We start from the raw sequence: 23,536 nt of genomic DNA, 5'->3' as shown, positions 1-23,536 counted from the left end.
ATTGAATCTTTCCATTTAACTCAAACCCTCCAGTTCCAGCAACATCCTTGTGAATTTTTGCCACACCCTCTCTAGGTAATCATATTTCTCTTAAAGAATGGCGAGCAGAACTACACACATACTCCAGGTAGGGTCTTACCAACATCTTGTGCATCTGTGACATAACACTCCAATTCTTTTTTATTCAGTGCTCCGTCTGATGAAGGCTTTCTTCACCAACATGTCTATCTGTGTCTTTTCTTTCAAGGAATTATGTACTTTTACTCCTTGGCTTCTCTGTTTTACACCTATCTGCAGGCCCCTGCCATTCACTGTGTAAGTCCTGCCCTGCATTCACTTCCTAAAAAGTATCACTTTGCCCTGTCTGAGTTAATCTGCATCTGCAATGCTTAACTGGCAAGTCGTTCACCCACCTAAATACTCTTTCCACCTTACAAAGGCTGAGTGTGAACTCCAATAACTCACCGAGACTTCCTTGAGAACATCTCACAAATCTGTGACTTCTATCATCTGAAAAGGCAAATACAGCAGCAATATGGGAACACCAGCACCTACGGGTACCCTCCAAGTCACTGTATAGACTTGGGAATAGACATCTTTCCTGCATTGTCACTGGGTTGGAATCCTTATATTGATATATGTTGCAGCACTGTGAGAGTAATTTAACCACAAGGTTTGCCCTACTTCATTAATTGTTAATCATTGCTCATCTCGTGTGGGCTGTAAATGTTGCGATGAAGAGCCATCCCCATATCCTATAAAAGTCATGTGGAAAATATGTCATGTAGAATATGTGGAAAAGTCATGTAGAATAATTTTATTAGGAGTCTGAAGAGATTTGGCATGTCAACAAATACACTAAAAAACCTCTACAGTTGTACCGTGGAGAGCATTCTGACAGGCTGCATCACTGTCTGGTATGGAGGGGCTACTGCACAGGACCGAAAGAAGCTGCAGAAGGTTGTAAATCTAGTCAGCTCCATCTTGGGCACTAGCCTACACAGTACCCAGGATATCTTCAGGAAGCAGTGTCTCAGAAAGGCAGCATCCATTATAAAGGGCCTCCAGCACCCAGGGCGTGACATTTTCTCACTGTTGCCATCAGGTAGGAGGTACAGAAGACTGAAGGCACACACTCAGTGATTCAGGAACAGCTTCTTCCCCTCTGCCATCCGATTCCTAATTCCTAATTGAAGCTTTGGCCACTACCTCACTTTTTTTAAAATACGCAATATTTCTGTTCTTGCACATTTAAAAAAAATCTATTCAATATACGTAATTGATTTACTTGTTTATTTATTATTATGTTTTATTTTATTTATTATTATTATTTATTTTCTCTCTACTAGATTATGTATTGGATTGAACTGCTGCTGCTAAGTTAACAAATTTCACGTCACATGCTGGTGATAATAAACCTGATTCTGATTCTGAATTAGAGAATAAAATGCACCTCTTCAGAGAACAGGGTGGAGATAATTTTTCTTCAATGAATAGGCTACTATAATGTCCATCAACTGCATAGTTAAAGCTAATTATACTTCAGGTTAAAGAAAATAAATTTGAAATACAGAATGACACAAATGGCAACTGTGCGTCCTCTGTACTGTTAAGATTGACATCGAAAGCACATAAGGGTAATAAAAAAGTATAATCAACAAATATGGAAAGAATGTAACTCTGCCATTTGTAGAAGTTAATGTGTATATATACAATGTATATTAGAGTCTTGAATTATGGGAGTTCTATAGGAGCTCTCTCAGAGATTTACCAGGATGCTGACTGGACTAGAGGGCATCTCTTATAATGAAAGGCTGGTGAGCTAGAGCTTTTCTCTTTAGAGTGGAGGGTGATGAATGGTGTCTTGATCGAGGTACATAAAATTATAAGAGGCTTCACTAGTTGGTGACGCACTGGGGTCAACCAGCGGTGTTATTGCATTTTTTAATTATTATTTTACAATCGCAAGACACTGCTGGACATCATGTACTGCAGGTCCACCCACCAATGAGTTGCTCATTTGTGGAGAAGCTGGAGGAGCTGGACGCGGTGTGGACCGTTTTGCTGCTTGGTGTATGAAGGCTGCGTGCAGTCCAATAGTGAATGATTGGCCTAGTCACTTCTCTTGTGATCGTAAGACCCTGTTGGACATTGGTAACGTAGAATACTGCAAGTCTGTCTCACTGGTTTATCGTTAGGACTGACAGTGGGGGAGCTGTGTGGCCTTGGTTGTAGTGTGGAGTAGGCCTCAGTTGGAGTGTGGAATAGGCCTGATGCCATGGTGTCTCCTGTTGCAGTGGCTAAGGAGGGGTTAAACTGGAGGCAATGTGGTATGGCATCCTTGCTGGCATCAGTGCTGCCCTCTAGTGTTTGCTCAGTGGAAGACAAGCTGGATTGTATTTGTCTGCAGACAGCTGCGGGCTTGTTCTTGCCAACAACATCCATGGACTCAGGCACTTGTGCTGTATTAGTTTTTGTTGTGACTGTATGATTACTGCTATTTTATATGTGCGATATGTGTTCTGTCCTGTGTATGATTGTTGGCACCTTGATCTTGGAGGAACGCTGTTTAATTTGGCTGTATTCATTGGTATTCATGTGTGGTTGATTGACAATCAAACTTGAACTTGAGATAGAGTGGTCAGTCAGTGCCTCTTTCCCATGGCAGAAATGGTTAATACAAGGGGGCATAATTTAAAGGTGATTGGAGGAAAGTATAGGGACAATGTCAGTGGCAAGTTCTTTGCACAGAGAGTGGTGGGCATGTGGAACACCCTACCAGGAATGCTGTTAGAGGCAGGTATATTAGGGACATTTAAGAAACTCTTAGACACATGAATGGTAGAGGAATGGAGGACTATGTAGGATGGAAGGTTTAGATCGATCTTAGAGTAGGTTAAGATATCAGCACAACATCATGGGTCAAAGGGCCTGTTTTGTGCTGTAATTTTCTATGTTCTATGTTCTATGTTCTCATATATACGTATGGGCTTCTATAAATTGTGCATTTGTAGCATTGCAAGGTCTATAGATCTATATTTTTGCAGTTACTTTAGTTATTAGGTGGAAAAATTTCAATGTCTGTTCACTGTATTTGAGATTTGGAGTAGCACAGCAGCCAGCAACATGGGTTCAATTCCTGCCACTGCTGTACGTTCTCTGGGTGCTCTGGTTTCCACCTACAGTTCAAAGACGCACCAGTTGGTAGGTGAATTGGTCATTGTAAATTGTCCCATCATGAGGCTAGGGTTAAATCGGGGGTTGCTGGGCGACATGGCTCAAAGGGCCGGAAAGGTCCAGTCCACACTGCACCTCAATCTTTAGATAAATAAGTTAATTAAAATGTTACAGCATACCTATGTTTATTCCAGCATTGCTCTTCTCATATCCTGGTGATGGCAATATGTTCTCCAGATACCCATATTGGGGCAAACTTTCCAGTTCAAAGATAAGTTCTTCTGAGAGAGTGTCCTCATCTGTGGCAGAGAGGAAATCTAACAGCAAACTGGTTTGCGATGCTTCATCCACTATAAACATGTCTCCTATAAAAGAAAAGATTATACAGTGTATAGCACCAAATTAAGATCTGCAATACCAATATAAAAGGAAGTCTCACAGTTCTGCAAGGAAAGGACTGACACATTTATACAGCAGAGTTTGCACTCTATTTTGAACTAGCAAGAAACTCATCAACAATAGATTCTTACCCCTCACCGGCATCATTGCTTCTGACATCCTCTAAGAATTTATCTTTGCCTTACTATTCTTCCAGAACATGCTGTCTTCAATCACTCATTTTATTGACTACAAGTTTGAAATTACACAGGATTCCACTATTACAGCCAAACTTGTAAAAAATACTGTTCCACTGTCATCTTCGTGCTTTTACTTTTTTTTACAAATTTTATTTTTTTTAAGCTATTGGTGAAATTGGTTCCTCAGGGGAATTCAGTCGGAGGCAGAAGCATGGCAACATGAGAAGAGGAAAGAGGGATGACAGAGCAAAGGCATGGTGGGTTCAATGATGAAGATGAATCCTGGATGGTATATGGTCTCCCTGGTGCCTTGTTTACAGATGTGACTGAACGGTTACAGAGCATACTGAAAAGGGAGCTGGAGATCCAGAAGATGTGGTCCACATTGATTCCCATAACACATGATAAGAAAATTCAGGTTCCTGCAGGTACATTTTCGGAAAACTAGAAAGAAAGATTAAAGAGTTGAACTTCAGGGGTGGTAATCTCACAATTACTCACAATGCTACACGATGACAGGTACAAAATTGTGAAGGTAGAGTAAATAAATATGTGGCTGGAAAGATTATGCCAATGGGAGAGAGTTCTGAGGCACAGGGACAGAATGGTGTATTCTATAAAAATTGAATAGGTCACTTCTTATCAATACAGGACTAAAATACCACAAAGTGGGATTTGAAATGCCTCTGGGGAGAGTTTAAACATGTTCGATAAGAAGATTCTGGAAGGGGAGAAAAGTAGATGGAAATGGAATGTTAAAAAGTAGTAGATGAAGTAAGTTGGCAGCAGAATTATCAATACATCAGCATATGATATCAAGGTATGAAAAACTCCTAAAATGTAAATATTCAGGATGTTATATGATAATGTTTAGAGTATACACAACAATGTAGATGAATTGATGATACAATTGATGAAATAAATGACCCAGTTGCCATTATGGAAACACGTTTGTGGGGGGACTAAAGCTGGTACCTAATGCTCTACATTTAGGAAGCACGAGCAAAACGAAATCAGAGGGAGGATGTTGACGGTAGAATTAGATCTTGTTTGGCTCAAGGTAGGAAACAGAAAAAGGGCAGAAAACATTGATAGGACTTATTTATAATCCACAAAATGGTAGTTTAAATATTGGGCAAGGCAGAAAATTCGAGGAGTGTGTGAGAAAAGATTTTAAATTACGTGAATGAAATTCGCTTTGAGAAGATGAAAGATGAATTCACAGAATGTATACAAGATAATTTTCTAGATCAAAATGCTGATGAACAAATTAGGGAAAACTAGTTTACAATCTCAATTGATGCACTGAGGAAAGTTTAATTAATAATCTAGTTATAAAGAAACAATTGGGGAAGTGTGACCATCAAATAATGAAACATTACAAAGAAATTTAAAGTGATGTGGTTCAATGTGAAAATAGCACCTTAAATCTAGACAAATGAAATTATCAAGGCAGAAGAGGAAAATCGTCGTGGTTGATTAGGATTTATATTGAATAATAAGATGAAGAAAAGGTAATGGTTAGCATTTAAAGAAATAATGCATAATTTGCAGAAAATCTGCATTTCTTTAAGGCATAAACACTGGACAGGAAAAGTGGCTGATCCATGGTTGATAGTAGCAATTAAAGGTAGTTGTAATTGCAAGGACAGGGCTTGTAAATTTGCTTGTAAATGGCTTGCGACCTTCTATAGATCTTTACAAAGGGAAAGTTTCTTAAGAGTACCTTGTGAAGCCAGGAGAAATTTAAACGGGTAATAAGGATATTATGAATCATTTTAAAAAATACTTGGCGTGTGTTTTCAGGGAGAAAGATCCAGTGAGAATGAGGTACTGAAGAAGTATCAGTATGAAATCGGCACTTGAAAGCATAATGGCACTGAAAGCCATTAAATTCCATGGATTAGATGATCAAACCAGAGTTCTGTAAGAGATAACTATAAAGATAATGGATATTCTGGGTATCATCTTCCCAAGTTATGTGCATCTTGTAATAGTTCTTGTGGGTTGAAGGAAATTAGATGTGACCCCCCTCAATTTAAGAAGGTATAAAGAACAGTTGCCAATATGTTGGTCTGATTTCAGCTAAGTGTATGATGAAGGAGAAACTTTCTAGTTTCAGCATGTATTTATGAAACAGAAATGATATTTTACTAGTCCACTAGAGTTCTTTGAGAATGGGACCTACCGAATAAGGAAAACCTGTCAGCTTGTTGAACTTGGATATTCAAAAAACTTTTAATAAGGTAGCTAATAGGATTTTTAATAAACAAAACTTGTTTGTGAAGAAATATTATGACAGGTTGCCAAAAATTAGATGGGTTTTAAGGTATATCTTTAAGGAAGAGGAGAAATAGAGATTTGGCAGATGAAGAGCTTTAGGTACAGAATTCCAGAGTTTCAATTTTAGAATTAATCATGTATACTGTTTTGACAACAGTTAAACAATTCTATCTTTGCATTTTGGGATGGGAGAAAAATTTAGAAGGATAAAAATATTAAAATCTTAGATGTTCCAATGTAGGGGCATTTATTTGCTGTTTAATATTTCTTTTCTATTGCACATATTTAATCACTTTATTTTGAGAAAGGCTCACACTTAGCAGATATTCTTGATTCTGCGTAATAACATTTCATTAATACCAAACAGAATTGTAGTGTTGGGTACTATTTTGAAAATCTATTTCAATAACTTCAGATTTATATCTATTTATCTAAATCAAAAGCTGCATGTGGGTGTTTGCCTACAGCTCCCATATGGGGCTCAGCATCTGTGTCTGGTGGCTACAATACTTCCAGATTCTTAACTCTGCATATAGTGGACTTAAAAACTACTCATATGTATTAATATTTCCTGTGACTTCGCAATCTAGCAGATGGATTGCTCTGTCACTAGTGACCTTGATCAGCTTTCTGCATGAATGCCCAATTGCCCAATCTAGCTCCTTATCCTCTCTAAATGATATGAAAGAATCACGTTTCATTCCTGAGTCACAGCTGAAAGAAGATCATAGTTGGGAGCTTAACATCTTTACTTCTGGGGCGCTATACACGGGCAACATGAAACAGCAGCTCTCATTGATTCTGATTCTGATTCACACTCTGTATGTTGTATTGAAAGGCCAGGCAGGTAAGCCGAGGAATGGGATGGCTCTGTTGGTAGAAACTGAAATCAAATCCTTACAAAGAACATAAGAACATAGGAATAGGAGCAGGAGTAGGCCATCTGGCCTGTCGAGCCTGCTCCACCATTCAATAAGATTATGGCTGATATGGCCACGGACTCATCTCCACCTACCTGCATTTTCCCCATAAGCCCTAATTCCTCTACTATACAAAAATCTATCCACATTTGTATTACAAAGGTGTGACAGAGAATGGAAAGATGTGGAACCTTTGTGGGTAGAGTTAAGAAACTACAAAGGTAAAATGACCCTGTTTGGAGTTATATTCAGGCCTCTGAACTGTAGCCAGGATGTAGGATACAAATTACAATGGGAGATGGAAACAGCATGTGAAAGGGGAAATGTCATTGTACTGTATGGCCAACAGTATAATAAGGGACTACTTTATGTTGTAGGGACATGTCGTTGCATGCGTTATTAAGTGTGTATTGATCTGTACATGTGTGCTGAGTTCGGTTTCTGCCAGTAAAGAACCATGAACCTTAGCTCCCATTTCCAGTGTTTTTATTAATAGCATTGTTGTGTAACCAGAACCATACACAACAAATTGGTGATGAGGTTAGTGAACCTACATCTTATTGGAACGCTGTGTTTTAATTGATAACGACACTTGGAGGAAGAGTACAAGGAATGAGACAAGGAGCGGGAGAAGGAGGCAGAGCGAGGCCGCAAGTCCGAAAGGAAGCGGGAGCACAGCCGGGGTTGGGAACGTCGGGAGACCAAGAGACATAGTCGGAGTTGCAGCACATCCAGCCGGAACCACAGCCGGCGCTGAATCCCAGGGCCTGAGGATCTGCTTGCCCCAGAAGGGAGATAAAAAGGAGTGACACACACATCTAGATGGAGTTCAGTCATGGCACCAGCAAAAAGAACACATGAATCAAAAAGGAAAATAAGGGGAGAACAGTGCTTAATTAACATAACAAAGATGGTGATGATTGGAACCATTATAGCATTCGATAGTGGCATTGAAGACTGGGTAACTTACATTGAAAGAGTGGAGATAAATTGCGAGGCTAATGGTGCTAAGGATGAAAAGAAAGCCAGCGTCTTGCTCAGTATTATGGGGGCAAAAACATACAGGCTGCTACTGAACTTGTTAGCAGCTGAAAAGCCAGCTGACAAAACATTCTCACAAATAGTAGGTACTCTCCCACATCATTTAAACCCCAAACTATTGGTCGTTGCTGAAAGATATAAATTTCACAATTGGAATCAGAGCAAAAATGAAAGCATTTCTGAATATTGTGCTGAATTGCGCAAATTATCAGAACATTGTCAATTTGGAGTTGGTCTATTGGAGGCATTGAGGGACAGGTTAGTGTGTGACATGCACTGTGAAACCACACAGAAGAAGCTTCTGAGTGAAAGAGACCTTACATTCAAGAAAGCACTAAACATTGCAATATCAACAGAAACAGCAGCACGGGGTGCTTCCAAGATACAACAAAAATCTCTGGAATATGCCACAAATAAAATGTCACTGAATGGAACTGAAGGAAAGAAATGTTATCGTTGTGGGAACAGGTCACATGACCCGGATGACTGTTGGTTTAAAGACAAAGAATGCAGAAACTGTGGCAAACAGGGCCACATTGGCAGAGTAAGCAAAGCTAGTCGATAGCAGAAAAAGGGCAAAATACAGAGAAACAAGAAACCCTAGAAAGGAAAATACAACAAGGTACATAAAATTAAAGAAGGCAGTTCTGATGAAAATGACTCTGGCAAAAGTGAATTGTCTTGTCTGCAACTTCACAGCGTGAAAGAGACAGATGATCGAAGAGTAATGAGGAGTTCCACAAGTGGCAGGCGTGAGACTGAAAATGGAGTTGGACACAGGCTCAGCTTTAACAATGATCACTGTACACGACTACAAATGACTGTTTTCGCACATAACTCTGAAATGAACTAAACTTCTACAAAAGGCTTACACAGGACAAAAAGTGCATCCTGAAGGCAAATTTAAAGTGGCAGTGACCTACAGAGATAAAACACAACAACTGAACCTCTACGTACTGAAAACTAGAGGACCACCATTGCTGGGATGTGAATGGCTCAGGAAAATCCAGTTGATTTGGCACACCATCAAGGCACTAGATGTGTCAGCAAAGGAGGGCAGCAAGGCTACATCTGAGAGACTGTCACAAACACTTGCTGACTCTGAGGAAGTGTTTATGAAAGGAAGAGGAACACTTCAGGGCATGAAGGCAAAGTTTGAGATTGAGGAAAATGCATGTCCAAAATTTCACAAAGCCAGACCAGTGCCATATGCAATCTGTCCTACAGTAGAGGCTGAGCTGAAAAATCTGCAGCAGACTGCAGTCCTGTCAAAGGTGGATTGGAGTGAATGGGCCAGACCTATTGTTCCAGTGATGAAGAAAACCTCCAGCACAAAACCAGGAAAACCAAGCAAGGTGTGCATATATGATGATTTTAAAGTAACTGTTAACCCAGTTCTCCGCACAGTACAGTATCTGTTCCCTTGTATTGAAGACATCTTTGTTTCCCTCTCACGAGGGGAACATTTCACAGATATTGATTTGAAGCCAGGCTTATCTCCAAATGGAAATCAATGAAGCATCTGTTAAGCCTGTGCCCAACTCTGAGGGGCTGAAGGGTCCAAAGTAGCCCCCTCCTTTTCGAGAATCGCAAGATCGCTATTAATTCAGGTCAGGAGATCCAGGAAATGAGAGAGAGACATTTGGAATATCTTGGCCCTCAGCGATACAAAGCCATGGAAAACGGCCATTGTCTCTTGGAGACAGAATTGTGTATTGAGTACTGTACTTCATGGAAGCCCTCAGGGAATGATCAGAGGGGGTTGGTGGAGGGATTGCATCATCCCGACCTGATTGACATCTGAGACCCTGTAAGTCAGGATAAAAGAGGGTCTGGGGAACAGCCCCTTTAGACGCACCAGAAGAAACGGTAGAAATCCTGTAACAGCGTAATAGCGACAGCCGGTGGACAGCCCACGTGCGTCCATTTGCCTCGGAATTGGTGGGCCTTACCATGGAAGAACAGCTTTAGCTAAAACAAAGGAGAAATCAGCCCCAACGACTCTCAAAGGATTGACATCATAAAAGGAATGGGTAAGTTTTAAACTCTCTCTCTTGACTCCAACCAAAGGCTGCAGCCTGCATGAACTTGAATGACTTTTATATTTCCATCGGACAATACATTATCCCCTAGACAACGACAGAGCTATTTCTTAGTGATTATTATTATACCCGCGCTTTTAGACTTAGTATTGATGATGTATATTGTCTGTATGTTTGCATTGATATTATTTTTGTGTACTTTTATCAATAAATACTGTTAAAAATAGTACCATCAGACTTCAACAGACCTCTCTATCTTTGCTGGTAAGTGACTCAGTTATGGGGTACGTAACACATCCAAGAAATACCTGACAATAAATACACACAAAGGACTTTACCAGTACAACAGGCTGGTGTTTGGGATAGCAGCAGCTCCTGCAATCTGGCAAAGGGCAATGGACCCGGTCCTGCAGGGGATTCCAGGGACTCAGAGTTACCTGGATGACATCATTGTCACCGGCAAAGATGACGAGGAGCATCTTTCTAACCTTGAACAAGTGCTCACCAGGTTACGAGAATATGGGCTCAGAGCTAATAGAAAGAAATGTGAGTTTTTCAAAAAGGAAATCTCATACTGTGGGCATGTGATCAACAAGGATGGCTTACACATGTCTCGAGACAAGATAGAAACGGTGCTTAAGGCACCACCACCCAAAAATGTGCCTCAGCTGAGAGCATATCTTGGACTAGTGAACTATTACCACAAGTTCTTGCATAACCTATCCACAGTCCTACACCCACTAAATGCATTATTACTGCCAGGAACACAGTGTGAATGGACTGAGAGCTGTGAGAAAGTGTTTCAAGGAACTAAAAGACTTCAGAAGGGGTGCTCGTGCACTTTGACCCCACCTTACCAATCCAAACAGCTTGTGATGCCTCACCCCATGGAGTAGGAGCTGTGTTATTGCACAAGTTTCCAGATGGCCCAGAAAGACCAATATCCTTTGCCTGAAGAACGCTTACTTCAGCTGAACTCAACTACACATGGATTGACAGAGAGGCCTTAAGCCTGGTGTGGGCAGTCAAGATATTCAGTCACTATCTGTCTGGTCAAAAGTTTACCCTGTTGACTGATCATCAGCCTCTCATGTCAATCTTCAACCCAAGGAAAGCTGTTCCAGTGATGATAGCACAAAGGCTGCAGTGATGGTCTCTGTTCTGAGGAGGTCACAGGTGTGACATTGGACACAAGGGGACCAAGGAACATGGCAACGCAGATTGTTTGTCACGTTTACCACTGCTGACTTCTGAGATAACTACACAAATGGATTCAGCAGAGGTCTTTCACACGACAATAGTTGAACAATTACCAGTGACAAACAGCCTCATTGAAAGGGAAACACATAATTACCCTATGTTGTCAAAAATGTATGATATCATGGTAAAGGGATGGCCAGTGCATGGTAACACACTGTTTCCAGCCTTCTCAGCGAGGAAGGAGCAGTTGTCCGTGTGTTGGGGAACACTAATGTGTGGCTCACGAGTTGTGATTCCTCCCAAGCTACGCACCAGAGTGCTGGAGGAACTGCACGACGGGCACCTGGGTACTGTGGAGATGAAAGGTCTTGCCCGTGCCTATGTGCGGAGGCCAGGAATCAATAAACAGTTTAAGGATGTGACTAAGAACTGCTCTGGATGCCAAAAGATCCAGAACACACCACCACAAATCCCTCTCCATCCATGGGAGTGGCCCTCATCACTATGGTAATGAGTGCACATCGACTTCGCATGGACTCATTCTTTTTAAATTGCTGTTGATGCACATTCCAAATAGCCAGAGGTCATCAAAATGAAGACAACCACAACGGAAAAGACCTTTACAGTTCTGAGGGCCATGTTTGCCAGGAATGGTGTACCAGAACAAATCTGCACAGACCACGGATGACAATTTGTCTCCAAAGAATTCCAAAGTTTTGTGAAGAACAATGGAATCCAGAACCTTATATCGGCTCCTTACCATCCATTCACAAATGGCTTGGCAGAAAGGTTTGTGCAGATATTCAAGAAAGCCATCAAGGCAATGGACAGCAAAAATCAACCACTACAACACAAGATAGACAACTTCCTTCTTACCGATCATACTGCAATACATGCAGCCACAACCAGACTCCAGCGATGATGTTTCTGAACAGAAACCTGAGGTCCCGCATTGATCTTCTCAAGCCAGATGTACGACTTGATGTGGAGAACAGATAGTTCAAACACTTGAATGCTAAGTCAACACGAAGCTTCAGTGTGGGACAGTCAGTTCTTGCACGTGATTACCGGATTGAAAAGGGGCAGCCGGGTACAATTTCTGCCATAGACGGGCCACTGATGTACAGAGTGTACAGGTGGGAGAGAACGTATGGAGACGTCATTGGTCCAAATCCTGGATGCTCAGGTGAAAAACACAACACTTTGCCCGGACTCCCCTGACATAGAAGCAAACTCTCCTGCTGTGACTACATCAGCGTCCTCCTCAGATAAACCTGTCATCAGTGCTGATGACACACCTGATGTACCTGTGGAGACTCATTCCCCAAAGCAAATGTTTCAGGACAGATGTTACCCGGAGAGGCAGAGGAGATCTCCCCAGAGACTTGAGTTATAGATGGGTCTTAGACCAAAACTAAAAAAGTTTAAAAAAAAACAAAAGGAAAAAAGGGGCTTCTTATAATTTGATATTATTATGTTACTTTGTTATGATTTGATATTATTAAATTACTAATTAAACAAATGGTAGATATTTGTATGCTAAAAATAGACATATTTGTTTAGCATAGTGACCCAGTAAAAAAACAATTGATACACTATTAAAATAAAAGGGGAGTGTACTGTATGGCCTACAGCATAATAAGGGACATTATTATATGGTATTATATTATTATTATATGTCCTTCATGTTGTAGGGACATGTCGCTGCATGTGCTATTAGGCATGTATTGATCTGTACTTGTGTGCCGAGTTCAGTTTCTGCCAGTAAAGAACCATGAACCTTAGCTCCCGTCTCCAGCGTTTTTATTAATAGCATTGTTGTGTAACCAGGCCACATACACAACAATTACGATAGTCATGGGGGATTCCAATAATCAGGTAACTTGGGAACATCAGTTTGGTGCTGGATCCTGAGAGGAAGTCTGTAGAATGCTTATGAAATAGTTTTTTTCGAGCAGCTTGTGGTTGAGCTTTCCAGGGGAAAGGCAATTTTGGATTGGGTGTTGTGTAATGAACCAGATCCAATTAAAGAGCTTAAGGTAAATGAATCCTTATGAGGCAGTTATCATAATATTATAGAATTCACCCTATAGTTTAAGAGGGAGAATATAAAGTCAGATGCATCAGTATTACAGAGGCTTGAGAGAGGAGATGGCAGAAGTTGATTGGTAGGGGTCACTGCAGGGATGATGACAAAATAGAAATAGCTGGAGTCTCTGGGGTCAGTTCAAAATGTGCAGAGAGATACTACCCACATGTATGAAGAGTTCTAAAGGGAGGATGAGGCAACTGCTGAAGGTAAAGTGATATCAAAGTTTGAGAGATAGAGACCGAGAAAAAGAGAGATGAGAGTGGACAACGGACCACTGAGAAATAAAGCTGGAGAAGTAGTAGTGGGAGACAAAGAAATGGTGGACAAATTTAATAAGTTACATCAGTCTTCACTGTGCAAAACACTAGCAGTATGCCAGAAATTCGAAAGTGTCAGGGAGCAGAAGTGAATGTATTTGATATTACTCTGCAGAAGGTTCTGGGGAGGCTGAAAGGTCTGAAGGTAAATGGGTCAAGTGGACCAGATTGACTACACTTCAGGGTTCTGAAAGAGATAGCAGAAGAGATTGTGGAGGCATTAGAATTGATTAAGACCATAATACATAGGAGCAAAATTAGGCTATTTGTCCCATCAAGTCTGCTTCACCATTCAATCATAGTTGATCCTTTTCTCCCCTCCTCAGCTAATCTCCCCAGCATTCTCCACGTGACCCTTGATGCTATGTCCAATCAAGAACCTATCATCTTCACTTTAAATACACCCAACGACCTGGCCTACACAGCAACCTGTGGTAATAAATTCCATAAATTCGCCACCCACTGGCTGAAGAAATTTCTCTGCATCTCTATTTTAAATGGATGCCCTTCTATCCTGAGGCTGTGGCCTCTTGTCTGATACTCCCCCACCATGGGAAACATCCTTTCCACATTGAAAGGCCTAGACAGAGTCAATGTTCGAAAGGATTCAATGAGATCCCCTCTCATTCTTCTAAATCATCCTTGTGAACATCCACTAACCCTCTCCAATACCAGAACATCTTTTCTAAGATGAGGAGCTCAAAACTGTTCACAATACTCAAGGTGAGCCTTCCCCAGTGCCTTACAAGCCTCAGTATCACATACATCCCTGCTCTTATATTCTAGACCTCTTGATATGAATGTTAACATTACATTTGTCTTCTTCACCATTGACTCAACCTGCAAGTTAGCCTTTAGGTTGTTCTGTGCAAGGATTCCCAAGTCCAGATTTTTGGATTTTTTCCATGTTTAGAATATTGTCTGCACATTTATTTCTACTACCAAAGTGCATGATCATGCATTTTCCAACATTGTATTTCATTTGCCACTGTTATGCCCATTCTCCTAATCTGTTGAAGTTCTTTGGCAGCCTACCAGTTTCCTCAAAACTACCTGCCACTCCTTCGTATCATCTTTGAATCATCTGCAAACTTGGCAACAAAGCCATCTATTCCATCATCTAAATCATTGATATACAGCATAAAAAGAAGTGGTCCTAACACCAACCCCTGCGGAACACCACTAGTCACTGACAGCACCTCTACCAATCAGCCAATGTTCTAACCACACCAGTAACTTTCTTGTAATACCATGGGCTCTTAACTTAGTAAGCAGCCTCATGTGTGGCACCTTGTCTAAGGCCTTCTGAAAGTCCAAATATACAACATCCATTGCATTCCTCAAAGAATGCCAACAGGTTCATCAGGCAAGGATTTCCCTGAAGGAAACCATGCTGACTTTGTCTCATCTTATCTGTGTCTCCATAACCTCATCCTTAACAATTGGCTCCAACATCTTCCTAACCACTGAGGTCAGGCTAAATGGTTTATCATTTCCTTTCTGCTGCCTTCCTCCTTTCTTAAAGAGTGGAGTGACATTTACAATTTTCAGTCCTCTAGCACCATGCCAGAACCAAATGATTTTTGAAAGATCATTACTATGCCTCCACAATCTCTACTGCTACCTCTTTCAGAACCTTAGGATGCAGTTCATCAGGTCCAGGTAACTTATGTACCCTTAGATCTTTCAGCTTTTTGAGCACCTTCTTTCTTGTAATAGTAACTACACTCACTTCTCTTCCCTCACACCTTTCAACATCTGGCACGCTGCTAAGTGTCTTCCACTTAGCAGCGTGGAAAATATGCAAATAATGATGCAAAATATTTAGTTCACCTGCTATCTCCTTGTCCCCAGTTATTATTTCTCCAGCTTCATTTTCTAGCGGTCCTTTATCCACTCTCATCTCTATTATTTTTTACATATTTGAAAAAGTTTTTACTATCCACTTTGATATTGTTTGCTAGCTTGCTTTCATATTTCATCTTTTCCTTCCTAATGATTCTTTTAGTTGCTCTCTTTAGGTTTTAAAAGCTTCCCAATTCTCTGTCTTCCCACTAATTTGTGCTTTGGTATTGTGGTGAACTACATATACCTGTCTGGACAACCCCCCCCCCCCCACCCCCGCTGACTTCTCCTGTGGCTCCTCCCACCGACCGTGGCTCCTCCCACTGACCCGGGTATAAAGGCGATTGGAGGCACAGCCCCTTGCTCAGTCTCCAGGATGTTGTGTGGTGGTTGCTTGCTGCTTGTGCTTTCTTCCAGCCAATAAAAGCATACCTTAACTCAACTCACGTCTCCAAGAGTTATTGATGGTACATCAGGTATATGCCTTCTCTTTTGCTGTTACATTAGTTTTGACTTCCTTTGACAACCACAGTTGTACTATGTTTGTAATACTGAGTTGGTAGGTTTTGGTTTGACCGTACTTGGAGTAATGAAGGAGTTTTGGACCCCTTATCTAAGAAAAGATATGCTGGCATTGGAGAAGGCACAGAGAAAGTTCTTGAGAATGATTACAAGAAGGTAAGTGTTGCCATATTGGCAGCATTTGATGGCTCTGGGTCTGTACTCACTGAAGTTTAGAAGAATGAAGGGATGATCTCATTGAAACATATCAAATATTGAAAGGCCAAAATAGAGTGGAAGTTGAGAGAATCTTTCCTATTATGAGTTAGAATAGGAACCGAGGGAACTGCCTCAGAAAAGAGAGATGAGATCTTTAAAACAGAGATGAGGAGGAATTTCTTTAGCCAGCAGGTAGTGAAGCTGCTGAATTCATTGCCACAGATGGCTGTGCAGTCCAAGTCATTGAGTATGTTTAAAAAGGAGGTTGATAGGTTCTTGTTTAGTCATCAAAGTTTATGAGGAGGCAGGAGAAGGGCTGAGAGGGATAATAACTCAGCCATGATGGAATGACAGAGCAGACTCAATGGGCCAAGTATCCTATTTCTGCTCCTATGTAAAAGATTTATTGCTTTCTCTTTGGTGACTATCCAACCTAAACACAAGTATAATTTTATTTTTAACCCTCATCTTCATAAAATAATTTAGTACTGCAATCTATAATACCGACATTATGGAATAGGACTTTATTCCAGGAAGAAAATAAACTGTCTGTTTATGGGTATACTTTCCTTGTAAATGTTTGAGCTGTTCAAGTTCAGCATTACGAATGAACCATTTACAACTATTTGGGGCTGAGCATTATTACAAAGTATTCATTCACTGGGGATAGAATTGTATAAAATCAAAGCTCCCTGTATCATGTTACTGCAAGCATCAGATTATACATTTTACAGTTATCAGATCTCCTAAACTAGATACAATTACATTGAATCCAGTTCATCTGCAGAATGATGAAGGTCCCATGGGAAGTAAGAAACTACACAATTAACTATGGTACTCAAATATTCTTAGTCTGATAAAAGATAAATTATCAGGGCAGAAGAAGTTGGATACATGTTGAAAGCAATGCTGCTGTAAGGAATTGTGAACATATAAATTTGGTTTTGGAATATAGGTTGGTAAATGTAATTTGATAAAGATTCAAACTGTACCATGTCTGGGACTCTTAAAGGACATTAGCCAAGGAAAACAAAGCAGAAACAGGAAGTCAAGCAAATGAGCTAACACAATTTAGTTTGGTGACCACTAATTTGGATGCTTACTGGTCCATTCACCCCACTCTTTAAGAAGGGAGGGAGGGAGGCAGAAAGAAAGAAATTATCAGCTAGTTAGCCTGACCAGTGGTTTGGCAGATATTAGTCCATATTTAGGATTAGGTTTTAGGGTATCTGAAGACACATAATAAAATAGGCCAAAGTCAACATGGTTTCCTTCAGGGGATATCTTGCCTGACAAATCTTCTGGAATTTTTTGAGAAAATAACTGGCAGGATTCACAAAGGATAGTCAGTGCATATTGTTAACTTGGATTTTCAGAAGGCCTTTGACAAGGTGCTGTATGTGAGGCTACTAAACAGGATAAAAGGCCAAGGTATTACAGGAAAGATACTAACATGGATAGAAGATTGGCTGACTGGCAGGAGGAAAAGCATGGAAATAAAGGGAGCCCTTTCTGGTTAGCTGCCAGTGACTACTGGAGTTCCACAGGGGTCCATATTGGGATTGTTTCTTTTCACATTATATGTCAATAATTTGGTTGATGGAATTGATGATTTTGTGCCAGGTTTGCAGATGAAATGAAGGTAGGTGGAGGGGCAGGTGGTGTTGAGGAAGCAGGGAGTGTACAGAAGGGTTTAGATTGGGAGAATGGGTAAAGAAGTGGCAGATGTAAAATAGTGTAGGAGATCCAAAGTGGATCAGGAGCCCTTATGCAGGATTCCCTGAAGGTTAAATTGAAGTTTGAATGGCAAGAAAGGAAAATGTGAAGTTAGAATTCCTTTTGAGGACTAGAAAATAAAAGCAAGGATGTAATGCTGAGATTTTATAAAGCATTGGTCAGACAACACATGAAGTACTGTGTACTTTTTTGTGTCCCTTATCAAAAAAAAAGGATGTGCTGGCATTGTAGACGGTCCAGAGGAGTACACGAGAATGATTCTGGGAATGAAAGGGTTAACATATGAGGTATGATGGCCGTGGGCCTCTATTGACTGGAGTTTAGAAGAATGAGGAGGGATCTCATTTAAACCTATAGAATATTGAAAGACCCAGATAGAATGGATGTGGAAAGGATGTTTCCTATAGCAGGCAAAGCCTCAGAATAGAGGGATATCTCTTTAGAATGGAGATGAGAATGAATTTATTTAGTTATATGGTGATAAATCTGTGCATTACAGTGTCACAGCTGATTGTGGATGCCAAGTCATTGGGTATATTTAAAGAGGAGGTTGATAGGTTCTTGATAATTAAGGGTATCAAAGGTTACAGGAAGAAGGCAGGAAGATGTGGTTAAGACGTATAATAAATCAGCTGGAATGGTGGAACAGATTTGGTAGGATGAATGGCCTAATTCTGCTCCTTTGTCTTATGGTCTTTTGGTCTAATTTTACTCGGTAGACAACAATGAATGCTAATAAACTGCATTATGTTTTAATATGCTTTAATATTTTAATATGCATTTGCTTGTTTTAAACCAAAGTGTTCTTTGCTTACTTAGCCTGCTCTAAAATCACAACAGGCTATATATCAATAGAAATAGGCCCACACCATAATTACTAGCACCTATTCCCATCTACAACAGATGAAATGGTCACCAAGATATTTAGAACTGTATAAGAAGCAAATAGTTCATAACTTTGTTTTAAACTAAATAATGAAATAAGATGAGAGGGCAGGTTGAAGTGAGTGAAATGCAAACAATCATCTCAGAATATGTGACCCCAATAAATGTGAAGTGTTGCACCTTGGTAGGGCAAATGCAAGAAAGCAATACACTGTTAAGGGCATGTTCCTTAACAGTGTTACTGAGTAGAGAGATCTTGTGATCCAAGTTTGTAGCACCTTGGAAGTGGCTACACAGGTCAATGGGGTGGTTAAAGCTTATGGAATGCTTGCTTTTATTAGTCAAGGTACCGAATTCAGAAGTCAACAGGTTACAGTGCAACCTTATCAGATTCTGATTCGGCCACACCTGGAGTATTGAATACAGCTCTGGTTACACTTCCCCACCCCCATAGGAAGGATGTTGAGATTTTGAAAAAGGTGAAGAAGAGGTTTACTAGGATGCTGCCTGGTTTAGAGGGTATGAGCTATACACGAGGCTGAATAAACTAGGGTTCTTTTCTCTAGAGCAGCAGAGGCTGAGGGGAGATCTGATAGAGGTTTATGAGATTATGAGAGGCATTGATGGAGTAGACGGTGTGCATCTGTTTCCCAAGGTTGAAATGTCGAACACCAGAGGGGATGCATTGAAGGTTAGAGAAGGTGAGGGGGTAAGTTTTTACTCAGTGAATCATGGATGCCTGGAATACGCTGCCTAGTATGATGGTAGAGACAAAAACATCAGAGGCTTTTATGTGACTTTGGATAGACACATAGATGTAAGGAAGATGGTGGGATATAGACATGGTGGAGGTAAGAGAGATTAGTATTCAGGTGTTTTTGATTTGCTTTTTAGTTGGTTCAGAATAACATTGTGGGCCGAAGTGCCTATTTCTCTGCCGTGTTGTTCCATGTCCTATATTCCAATATACTGCACTCCAAAGACTATATATAGATTGCAATTTGAGATAAAAGAGCAGAGAGATATTCTTTGAAATATTTAAGAAAATTGAATGAAATAATGACCACAACAACATGATTTTGCAGTTTTTCTAATCCATTCCCCAATTTTCTAACTACACCAACAAAATCTGCATGTCATCAAACTATTTACAGATGTACAAGACTGTGGACTAACCGACTTTAATTGTTGGAGGTTGATTGTTGACTGGCATTACAGTGATGTTCAGATCATAGACAGGGAGAGAGCCATGGAGTGGTACTGGTGGCGGAAGAGGTCTGTCGTAACAGCAGCCATCCACCGTGCCACTTTCTGCATCAGAGACGATTATTGTTACAGTGTCCACACAAGGACTATATCCTATTTCACCACCTAGGAAGAAGAGATGATTAATGCTTGGCATCACTGTGGATCAATATTCTCAACTAAAACTAATGTCCCAAGCACGCCCAGGTGACTTTAAGTAAGTTTCTATCTCGACTTATTAACTTATTGTGCAGCAAATTGTTGGGTTTGATGGAGGTTTAGCCATTCACAGGCAAGTACCTCCTAGAATGGATCTGGACAAGTTCAGTGATAGACGTCATCTCATCCATTTCAATCTGACTCCTGGTCTGAAAAGAGAAGGTAGTTATCACTTTATTATTTCAAAGTGTTTTATTTGTTTTTGAATGCATTATTTACAACATTGTTAATAACTTAGAATTATATATACACTGTCAAAAGCTGTTAGTGCATTCTAGGTCTCAGCGGGCATCTTATTAGCCTCACACACACTGTGGTGAACTACCTGTCTGGACACGCCCCCCCCCCTGCTGACTGCTCCTGTGGCTCCTTCCACCGACCCCAGTATAAAGGCACAGCCCCTTCCTCAGTCTCCAGGATGTTGTGTGGTGGTCGCTTGCTGCTTGTGCTTTCTTCCAGCCAATAAAAGCCTACCTTAACTCATGTCTCCGAGAGTTATTGATGGTGCATCACACACAAACTGTTGGAAGAACTCAGCGGGTCAGGCAGCATCTATGGAAATGAATAAACAAGCAATGTTTTGGCTGCATGTTGCTTTCCTCCAGCATTTTGTGTGTGTTGCTTTGGATTTCCGGCATCTACAGATTCTCTCATGTTTATCATCTTATTAGCATGCCTGTAGTGAAAAAGAGTGAAGCTTCACTATAGAGTACTACCCAGTCCCCAGGGACGGAACGTCAGCTCAGTTTACCTTCTGCATCACGTTCGCGCAAGTGCAGGTAGGTGGATGCCACAGGCAGTGAGTTCAGGTGCTAGGGCTGAATGCAGCTCATTTCAGTCCATTATTTCAAACCCTCAGCAGAAAATAGGCCTGCAGGTGATGCAGGAATGCTGTGGGGTCAAATGATGTATGTAGCAGCACATTTAAAAAGCTGTTCCTGTGTTTTAAAAGACACAGATTTTGCTGATTTGCATGCTGCTGCTGGCAAACATAAGTGAAGTAAAATTAAAATTTCAGGGAGGAGAAATAGAATCCTAGGTCAAATGTATTGAAGATGCCTTGCCTCCTTTAGGGCACAGGGGAAATCGGTGCAATGCCCCATTGCCTGCCTCAGGAAAGGTGAACTTCGCATTAAGCAATTCTGCTGCATTTGCAAACTGTTTCTGTGACAATCTCTTGCCTTGTCATTCTCTGAGAAATGGAGAAGATCCCAGAGTAATATCCATACAAAGATAATTACGCATTTAGGGTAAAAAGAATTTTAAAATTTCAGGGAACTTCAAATTATTCAAAGTGACACAAATAAAATGTCAATGTTAGTACAAAATATGTAAAACAGAAGAAACATTAAAACAAAACTTAACAAATAAAAATAATTATTTTCAAAAAATCCAAAGCACAGATTGAAGGAAAATAAATGGAAGGAAAGGGTACAAGGAATGAGTTGTGATCTGTACAAGGAATGAATAACAATGTTTTTGAGAACTAATGATATCCATGAGGTCAGAATCATCTCAGGCTTAATGTCACTGCTTATGGTAGGCAAGCTGTTGTCTGGTGGCCACAGTACAGTGCAAGACATTAAAAAAACTAAAAATTACAATAAGAAATAAAATAAATAATTAGTGCAATGAGAATTAGTGAGGAAGTGTTCATGGCCTGTTCAGAAATCTCGTGGCGGAAGTGAAGTAGCTTGAACAACCTCTCCAGTCCCTAAATATGTCACAGCATAGAGCCATTGCTGAATAGACCATAGGTCAAGACACTCTGGAGACTGAAAACTAAGTTCAGCACTCCTTACCTGTGGTGAAGATAATCCATTAGAACTGAGAACAACTGGACTGTATACATCAATGTTGACTTAGAAAACTTTGTAATTAAGGACTGCTCAGAGTAGAAAACCCATAGATTGCATTCTACAATGTATATTTATTATCTAAGTATGTATACTGTGGACAACCTTGAGATTCCTCTCCATCCAGACAGGCCACAAAACAAAGAATCCCAATAAAAAAAGACTGTCGAACACACAATGTGCAGGAAGCAAAACAAACCGTGCAACAGCTGAGAGCATCCTGACTGGCTGCATCACTGCCTGGTATGGGAACAGTACTTCCCTCAATCGCAGGACTCTGCAGAAAGTGGCACGGACAGCTCAGTGCATCTGTAGATGTGAACCTCCCTCTATTCAGGACAGTTCCAAAGACAGGAGTGTAAAAAGGGCCTGAAGGATCATTGGGCACCCGAGTCACCCCAACCACAACTGTTCCAGCTGCTACCATCTGGGAAATGGGACCGCAGCATAAAAGCCAGGACCAACAGGTTCCGAGACAGCTTATTCCACCAGGCCATCAGACTAATTAATTCATGCTGACAGGACTGTATTTCTATGTTATATTGACCTATGGTCCTGTTGTACATATTATTTATTATAAATTACTATAAATTGCACATTACATATTTAGACAGAGATGTAATGTAAAGACTTTTACTCCTCATGGGTATGAAGGATGTAAGTAATAAAGTCAATTCAATTCTATTCAATAGAAGTAAGCAATTAACATTCAGAACTGAAGTTCACTGCAGCTGATCCAGGAGCCTGTTAGCAGCAGGCCACATCCTTTCAGTTCAATGCAGAGATGAGTAAACATGATGGAGCAGCAAGCTGAACTGGCCAATTCCTCGTTATCCTCAACACCCTAAGCTTTTCAATCTGGCCTGGTACTTAAATTGTCCAAACCTTGGGTCATTCCTTGTTCTTGGATCTGGACTCTGTCACTTCAATATGCTGTTGGGCCCAGGCCATGTCACCTCAATTCAGCCTCTACCCAATCTTTCCAATTCGGCTCGGCACTTAAGTCAATCAAACCTTGGATCTTTCCTCAGTCTTGGGCCTATACCTGAGCAATGCCACCTTGGTTCCATTGCATTGACTTGCCTCCAAGTGCACTCGAGCAATGGCCAAACATCGGCTTCTTCCACACTCTCAGGCCTGGGCTCACTGCCTGGATTTGCTCTATACACACCAGACTGCAACTGTCCTGCACTTTCCAGACTTCAGTTCACACCACGAAAATGCCAGGTCATACAGGCAGTTCAAAAACACAATGCTGACAGGGAAGTTACAGCTTTTTGATTTCATATGTTCCTCATATTTTCACTCCCAGTATCATTCTTGTTAACCTCCTCTGGATCTTCTCCAATGTCAGCAGATCTTTCCTTAGAGAAGGGGAC

General features: G+C 40.7%; 1 protein-coding gene across 1 annotated transcript in view; it reads right to left on the bottom strand.

Moving 5' to 3' along the window:
* The window catches only part of frem1b (Fras1 related extracellular matrix 1b), a 177,876-nt gene that overhangs the window by 77,705 nt on the left and 76,635 nt on the right, over positions 1–23,536 (bottom strand). The window contains exons 16-17 of the mRNA XM_059983517.1: positions 20,014–20,208; positions 3,357–3,542 (exon numbers count right to left, since the gene is read on the bottom strand). Coding sequence (XP_059839500.1) covers positions 3,357–3,542; positions 20,014–20,208 — 381 coding nt within the window. The remainder of the gene's footprint in view (positions 1–3,356; positions 3,543–20,013; positions 20,209–23,536) is intronic.

The sequence above is a fragment of the Hypanus sabinus genome, chromosome 11 (genome assembly GCF_030144855.1).
Source record: "Hypanus sabinus isolate sHypSab1 chromosome 11, sHypSab1.hap1, whole genome shotgun sequence".
NCBI classification, from domain to species: Eukaryota; Metazoa; Chordata; class Chondrichthyes; order Myliobatiformes; family Dasyatidae; genus Hypanus; species Hypanus sabinus.
The sequence above is the reverse complement of the archived record's forward strand: the minus strand, read 5'-3'. Positions and strand labels throughout refer to the sequence as shown.